At 34.9% G+C, this 7881-nt stretch overlaps 2 protein-coding genes across 2 annotated transcripts; both read right to left on the minus strand.

The window, feature by feature from the left end:
- Positions 1–641: 641 nt before the first annotated feature.
- On the minus strand, positions 642–2713 carry LOC108559954 (glutaryl-CoA dehydrogenase, mitochondrial). The gene is made up of 7 exons (XM_017917350.1): positions 2593–2713; positions 2160–2255; positions 1955–2089; positions 1665–1898; positions 1479–1608; positions 975–1424; positions 642–918 (listed from the first exon to the last, which is right to left on the minus strand). Exons 2-7 carry the CDS (start codon positions 2248–2250, stop codon positions 693–695), a joined length of 1266 nt encoding a protein of 421 aa, XP_017772839.1. The 5' UTR covers positions 2251–2255; positions 2593–2713; the 3' UTR covers positions 642–692.
- A 125-nt stretch (positions 2714–2838) lies between these two features.
- On the minus strand, positions 2839–3753 carry LOC108559981 (caveolin-3-like). Its single transcript, XM_017917387.1, has 3 exons — positions 3453–3753; positions 3222–3401; positions 2839–3161 (listed from the first exon to the last, which is right to left on the minus strand). Exons 1-3 carry the CDS (start codon positions 3513–3515, stop codon positions 2970–2972), a joined length of 435 nt encoding a protein of 144 aa, XP_017772876.1. The 5' UTR covers positions 3516–3753; the 3' UTR covers positions 2839–2969.
- Positions 3754–7881: the final 4128 nt, after the last annotated feature.

Raw genomic sequence — 7881 nt, forward strand, 5'->3', positions numbered from 1 at the left:
TGAGAATTGTTGTATTAATTGAAAAATAGCTTTATAATAAATCAAACGGAATATTTTGAATTACTAAATAACGTTAACATATTTGACCTGCAATGACATAATGACCCGTTTATGTTTATTGAAAGAACGTTTAAATATTTATTGTTCATTCAATTATAGTTTTGAATACGTTTTTATAACTTGTTTTCGGTTAGATTTGAAATCATTTTTTTAATATATTGTCAGATAGTTCTAAAATTAAGCAATTATCAAATTAATTAATATATTCAAAGATAGTTACGTAAGTAAAACAAATTAGTATAAGTTTAATGTAACAATCGTTATAAAATGAATAAATAATGCATATTTATATTAATTGACAATTGCAATAATTCATTTGCTAGTAATATAATTGTATGTGTAATATAACTGCAGCAATAAATCTTATTATCGTTATATAATTAATATGAGATAATACATTTTTATTATTGTTTTTGATGTGATCATAAATCACTATATATAGGCAACCAGAATAACGTTATGCAATTACGTAGCAGAAATTGGTTATTTATGTATGTCGTAAGAATTCTTATCAATGCTATGTAATTGAATGATAAGCAGAATGCAAAACTCATGTCCGTGAATTGTACTATTGAAAATAATAACAATAAAAATAGATTTATTTACATATAGAAACAGTTATACAATGGAATTTATTTAAAGGCCTGCAGACCGGTGATGGCTCTACCCAAGATCAAAGCATGGATGTCGTGGGTGCCTTCATAGGTGTTGACACTCTCCAGGTTCATCATATGCCTAATGATATGGTACTCATCGTGGATACCGTTACCGCCGAGCATATCCCTGGCGACGCGTGCGATTTCCAAAGCCTTTCCGGCGTTGTTCCTCTTGATCATCGAGATCATTTCCGGTGCGTGCCTAATCAAATGATCAAATTAAACGATGCAATACAAAAAACATATTGTAAAACATACTCATTTTTATCCATCAAACGACCGACTTGAAGACAAGCTTGAAGACCTAGAGCAATGTCTGTGGACATATCTGCTAGTTTCTTCTGGACCAGTTGGTTTGCGGCTAAAGGCTTTTGGAATTGTTGCCTTTCTATGACATACTGTCTGGCCACCTTCATGCAGGATTCAGCAGCTCCAAGAGCTCCCCAAGCGATACCGTAACGGGCGTTGTTTAAACATCCAAAAGGTCCGGCAAGACCGATACCGTTTGGTAACAGGTTAGCCTCTGGGATTTCCACGTTGTCCATTAAGATCATACCGGTAGCAGAAGCCCTCAGTGAGAATTTACCCTGGATTTTCGGAGTATCCAAACCCTTGGGATTCTCGCGCTTGTCGATGATGAATCCGCGGATTTTGCCTTCCAATTTGGCCCATACCACGCAGATATCAGAAACTGGAGCGTTAGTAATCCTGTTTCAACTAATCGTTAACAACTCAACGTACACGTGACGCTTGTAGCATTACCAAGTCTTGCTGCCGTTGAGGGTATAAGTTTTGGAGCTTGGGTTGTAGGTGGCACGCGTCTCCATGGAGCCGGGATCACTGCCGTGATTTGGTTCAGTCAAACCGAAACATCCGATGATGTTGCCCTTAGCTTAAAAAATAAAAAAAATAACAACCAACTGAGGTATAAAAAAAATAAAGATTCACCTAAGATCGGTAAATACTTTTGCTTCTGTTCTTCGTTTCCGTACTTTGCAATAGAGCCCATTACCAAGGACGATTGCACGCTGACGGCGGAACGGTAACCGCTGTCCACCTTTTCCACCTCCCTTGTGATAAGACCATAAGCTACATTGGAAACACCAGCGCATTCGTATCCTTTAATGGTACATCCCAAAACACCAAGTTCTCCGAATTCGCTCATGATCTCCTTATCGAATACTGGAAGAGATGTTGCAATTAGCAAATTCCCAATTACGCAATTGGTATTGTGAAACCTTCATTTCTGTTTGCGTCAATGACACGCGGCATCAACTTTTCCTCGCAATAGGTCTTAAATGAATCTCTGACTATTTTCTCCTCCTGCGTTAGCTGCGACTCCAGATTCAGCGGATCTTCCCAGTTGTAGACGGCTTAATTTATAAAATCAAAAAAAAAAACAATTGTTTAAAGGAAAATCAGTAATTAACCTGCATTATTTACCTTTGTTGGTGGCGGATGCAAAGAACCGTTGGAAGACATTCTGGTTCTGCTTGATTAAGCTCGTGCCTCTGGATAACTTTGTCAATGCCATCTCGACTGTAATCAAACCGAAAGAATACTGAGGTCGTATCAAAACAATTTCGTGTACTTAAGGCCCGTTATCTAAATCTCGCCTCGACCTTTTAGCCGCGTCACGATCGTGCGTTGCGATCAAAGAAAAAAAAAATAAAAGAGAAAGAAAAAAAAATTACATAATTTGTATCTTTTTACTGATAATTTTCCTGGTCTTTGCATATATTAGGCTCGCATTGTTAGGTTAACTTCTGGCTTGACCCCAATAGTCTCATATTAGTTCCGAACTCGAAGCAATTACCAAGCAGATTTTAATTTTATTAACACGTAGAAATATTGTATTGATCGTGACCAGCCTTACCGTTCGAATATGCGCGGATTTCGTACGTACTGACTCGCTCTTTCAGTGGGGCTTGGAATCAATTACTAGTCATTTCATTCAATCATCGTACACCATGATTCCCACATGTGTGAGTAAACTCAGCTGGTGTTTTCGAGAGGGAGGCGTTACATAAGACGCAACCAGACAAGCATTTCACTTTGCCGGCCAACCGTACGTTGACCTAAAATAAGTACACAGCACGCGATCTTCCAATCGATCAAAACAGGGAAAGAAAATAATGCGTGACCAATTTTTTATTGCTCGTTAATTGCTTTTCTACATTACAGGAGAGCAGTGGATTTGCAAAGATTTCAAAGAGCGCTCAACATGAACCCTGTGGGTTGCGGGTTGCGGATTCAGACCATCATCACGTCTTCTTTAATTCCAATTGGAAGGCTCTGGGTGCGCACTTTTATGGAAGAACAGCAATGACCAATAGCTTCTGCCAGTGGAACTATTGTTGCTTGGGAACATGATGTTAAGTATAACTTGAACATGGAGCAATTGATCTTCCACACCCTCAGGCACGGATTCCAACACCAGATATGCTTTGAAAAGTTTAAGAATACTTGTAAAGTTTAAAAATCGAATAGTCGAGTGGCGTTTACCTTGAAAGCTAGACATGCGAAACTACAGCCGAGGCACAGGGCTGCACATGGGGCTATAATTACAGACATGAAGATGTAACAACAATTCCTCGACACTACGAAGCACTGGTTGCTAATCCTCCAAGCGCATTCTGGACTTCGGGTCGTATCCGGTTCTCCGATAACATCCTCCCAGGACACCTACAAACTACTTTGTTACTAATTTAGAAAGACTTACTGTTATTTTTCAACCTGTAGATGTTGACTTAGCGATTTAGGGTCTCGGTCCTCCAACTCTAGCGAAGGGTTGGACATCGTGCACAGCTTAGAGATTTTCTTAGACTGTTAGTGAAACAAAACCTTCGGCAGCTTTAAGACTCACCTCTACTTACAATGTAATCAACAAGTAAAAGGGGTTCTTACGTCGGCGCGCTAAAGTATAAAGTGGAAAAATATTGATTTTTTAATGCTCCTTATCTTTATGCATCAACAGGCTAAGATTTTATTTATCAGTGCTAAAACTAACAAACTGTAACATTATCGCTTAGTTCAACAAAAGTACAATATAATTTTTAATGAAGATAAATCTAAAATTATACACATTGTCATCATTATTAATATAAAGAAAAACAATTAAGTGTATGTGTATGTGGACTAATGTTTCTTTAGTACAATAAAAATATTTCCACTCTAATTAAATTAATTTAATATAATATATTCTAAACTGTTTGAAACTGCGCGAATGAAGAATACAAACACATACAAAAATAAACCACACTAAAAGGGACTTAACTGTATAAAGCAAAACTCGGACAATAGTGAAACCGCACTATGTGAGATATCTGTATCTGTAAATAACTATAATTTATATAATGAAATCAAATCGAATGGTTTTATTTATTACATAATTTTATTTTTGTTTTAATAAATTATATTATAACTATTTTTGTATTATTTAACGAATATTTTCATAATTCTTTCTATTATGATAGACAAAAGGAAGTTTGAACCAAAGTAAAAATTTTGTTTCCATTGTTGTCGACAAAATTCACTGTTTTTGAAATATGTCAATCAGGAAAGTAGGAAGTGTAGAAGTAATAACTGAAATATCTAAAATTATTCTCAAATATCTTTTTCATATTCTGTTCTCCTAGTATAAGTTACGCATAACTAAGTAACATTTCAATGGAATAAAAAAATATGTAGTAAAAAAGTGGTTCACTAGTGCCGACTCTTGTAAAGCTTTAAAATCAATGGTGCTATTATTCCTGAAGGATTCTGCAATATCACTATATTTTATCAAAGGATTCTATACTATTATAGTATACTGTTGGAAATGCTATCAATTTACCAATTCCTTTGTAATCCTAGCTTCAGCAACTCATTTATAGATAAAATGAGATAGAAAACTATAATTAATTAAAAGATTCTATAAAATAGAAGTTAACTGTTTTGATACAGATTTATCAATTCCTTTGTAATACTCGTTTTTGTAGCTCATTTATAAATAAATCCTCTGGGATGGTGACAAAATTACTTGTGCTATTATCCTTGAAGGATTCTTTATTATTTATAGAAATCCCTAAAATAGAAGGAATTTCACATTCTATTGATTAATTATGTTATCTAAACTTATACTGGTTACTAGTAGATGTAACTATGAATGTGGTTAGACAAGGATGCAAGACCCGCCCAATCTCTCTGTCTGACACATGCGATTTTGCAAATCTTATGCATTTTCGATCCTTGCTACCAGGAGAATAGGAATGGAAACAGGTAATACAGAAGTATTGATCCATATTCATTTTTAAAGCAAATATGTTACGACAAAGACGTACGTCAAGACGTTGCATTATTGATCCGTGAAAGCAGCTGATTAGAATAATATAATACTAACTTAACTCAAACCTTCTTTAATTTTACATGGAAAATTTGTAAATATCTATGAAAAACTACAAATAATCCATTTGTTTTTTCAATGCTATATAACCCGCAACTTCTAAGGTAAAAAAAAAATAAGTACTAACTATGGGTCAAAATGACCCGTTTATTAAATATTTAAAAAATTCAACAAATTATTTTTAAAATAAATACACTTTAATTCCTATCATTTACATGACATTCCTATCATGACATTCTGATTTTAATTGATAGGTAAGCAAAAATGATATCATATTGCTAAATTGATACTTTTAAAAAATCATTCATACCAACAGTAAACTCTTTGACTTTGAACAACCTTGAAATGGGACTAAGAATGAATGCGCACGCGCAAGTCCTGCAATATCCTTAGTGAACTGCAGGAATGCTGATTCAGCATTGCTTTAAGTGAATGCGCTTGTTATGTCATAAAGTTAATCAATGGCCGATAAATACGTAACACTAGAGTTGAGAAATGTAGGAAGTAAAGACATATAGCGAAGTTGAAAGCTTGTAATTATATTTTCATTTAGGACGTAAGTCATGAAGCCTATTATGATTTCAAAAAGATTGGTACTTTTCTGGAGAACAATGTATTCAGTGACGATCCAGTAAACGATAAATCTCTAAAAGAAAACGTGCTTTTGCAATTGCAAACATTGAACAACTTTAAAATCATAAGTAGACAAAATCCCATTCCTTCATCATTCAATACCTGGAGACAGAACCAACCTGTAAGTAAAATAACCTTGAACAAGATAGGCATACATAGTATATAAAAATTATATGTATGATGTTCTCTATGAACCAAATGAAGTATAACAAATCAGTAACGCAAATTTTAACTAAATTCTGATTCAAGCTGTACGAAGGCAGTTCAGATGATTTGCACATCGTAAGAATGTATGTAAGAAGACGACGAAAAAGGCGCACTATGTGTTCACAAAATAATGAAAGTTCAAGCAGTGACGAAGTGACTAAATCGCCTATTGTCAGAAGGAAGAAACGGAAACAAAGAAACCGTAAATATTTAAAATATTTAAAGGTAATAAGTAAATAAAATTTGTGTGAGGTGATGTTCTGTATAAACTAAATGCAATATCATGTATGCGTAATTATTACAAGTATAACTAAATTCTGATTTAAGACATATGCCAGTCATAGTAACCAGAATCGTATGGTAGCCCCTTCAAAAATTATGAGTAATGTGCAGATTGCTACATGGAATGTGCAAAAGTACAGGCCGCGATTGAGGAAACGGAATAAAAAAGGCAATAGGAAACATTTGAAGGTAATTACAAGTAAATAACTATAATTCTTGAGCTGAAGTAAAACGCTCCAGTCAGAGTCGTGGAAGGAGAAAACAGAACCAAAGAGTTGTTAGTAAAAAAATGAAGCTAAATACAAATTACATATGTGGTTTATCATTTTTTTACATAAATATTATTAACCATAACTGAAATTCTGGTTCTAGCAGCATGGGAGCGATAATCACCAGGAGGTTAGTAGAGAAACGCCTTTAGGAAGGAATGCCAACATGCATCCCGCAAGAAAGTATGCAGAAAGGTTCAGAAAGAAGCACCCAATTAACAATAAACGCACCTGTCCGCACCTGTTCGTGTCATCTGCACATTAGTAGTAGAAGGAGAAAACAGAAAAACAAGAGAAAACACAACCAAAGAGATGTTAGTAAACAAATGAAGCTAAATACGAATTACATTTGTAGTTTATCATTTTTTTACATAAATATTATTAACCATAACTGAAATTCTGGTTCTAGCAACATGGGAGCGACAGTCGCCAGGAGGTTAGTAGAGAAACGCCTTTAGGAAGGAATGCCAATATGCATCCTGCAAGAAAGAATCCAGAAAGGTTCAGAAACAAGCGCCCAATTAACAATAAACGCACCTGTCCGTGTCATCTGCACATTAGAAGTAGAAGGAGAAAACAGAAAAACAAGAGAAAACAGAACCANNGTTCAGAAAGAAGCGCCCAATTAACAATAAACGCACCTGTCCGTGTCATCTGCACATTAGTAGTAGAAGGAGAAAACAGAAAAATAGGAGAAAACAGAACCAAAGAGATGTTAGTAAACAAATGAAGCTAAATACGAATTACATTTGTGGTTTATCATTTTTTTACATAAATATTATTAACCATAACTGATATTCTGGTTCTAGCAGCATGGGAGCGACAGTCGCCAGGAGGTTAGTAGTGAAACGCCTTTACAAAGTAATGGCAATATGCATCCTGCAAGAAACAATGCAGAAGGGTTCAGAAAGAAGCGCCCTATTAACAATAAATGCTCCAGTCCGAGTCATCAGAACAGTAGTAGTGGAAGAAGAAAACAGAAAAACAGGAGAAAACAGAAAAACAGGAGAAAACAGAAAAACAGGAGAAAACAGAACCAAAAAGATGTTAGTAAACCAATGAAGCTAAATACGAATTACATTTGTAGTGTATCATTTTTTTACAAAATATTATTAACCATAACTGAAATTCTGGTTCTAGCAGCATGGGAGCGACAGTCGCCAGGAGGTTAGTAGAAAAACGCCTTTACGAATGAATGGCAATATACATCCTGCAGAAGGGTCCAGTCCAAGTCATCAGAACAGTAGTAGTGGAAGAAGAAAACAGAAAAACAGGAGAAAACAGAAAAACAGAAGAAAACAGAACCAAAAAGATGTTAGTAAACAAATGAAGCTAAATACGAATTACATTTGCGGTTTATCATTTTTTTACATAAATATTATTAACCATA

This window comes from Nicrophorus vespilloides, unplaced genomic scaffold (genome assembly GCF_001412225.1).
Source record: "Nicrophorus vespilloides isolate i.1.1-1 unplaced genomic scaffold, Nicve_v1.0, whole genome shotgun sequence".
In the NCBI taxonomy this organism is placed as follows: domain Eukaryota; kingdom Metazoa; phylum Arthropoda; class Insecta; order Coleoptera; family Silphidae; genus Nicrophorus; species Nicrophorus vespilloides.

What these genes read in the sequence shown, in the direction of transcription:
- LOC108559954 (XM_017917350.1), bottom strand. Translation starts at nt 2,250, where the DNA reads ATGGCATTGACAAAGTTATCCAGAGGCACGAGCTTAATCAAGCAGAAC. An exon ending in TGCATCCGCCACCAACAAAG is followed by an intron (nt 2,090 to 2,159) that starts GTAAATAATGCA and finishes TTATAAATTAAG; the next exon opens with CCGTCTACAACTGGGAAGAT. An exon ending in CTCAACGGCAGCAAGACTTG is followed by an intron (nt 1,425 to 1,478) that starts GTAATGCTACAA and finishes TAGTTGAAACAG; the next exon opens with GATTACTAACGCTCCAGTTT.
- LOC108559981 (XM_017917387.1), bottom strand. Translation starts at nt 3,515, where the DNA reads ATGTCCAACCCTTCGCTAGAGTTGGAGGACCGAGACCCTAAATCGCTA. An exon ending in CGCTAAGTCAACATCTACAG is followed by an intron (nt 3,402 to 3,452) that starts GTTGAAAAATAA and finishes AGTAGTTTGTAG; the next exon opens with GTGTCCTGGGAGGATGTTAT. An exon ending in TCGCATGTCTAGCTTTCAAG is followed by an intron (nt 3,162 to 3,221) that starts GTAAACGCCACT and finishes AACTTTTCAAAG; the next exon opens with CATATCTGGTGTTGGAATCC.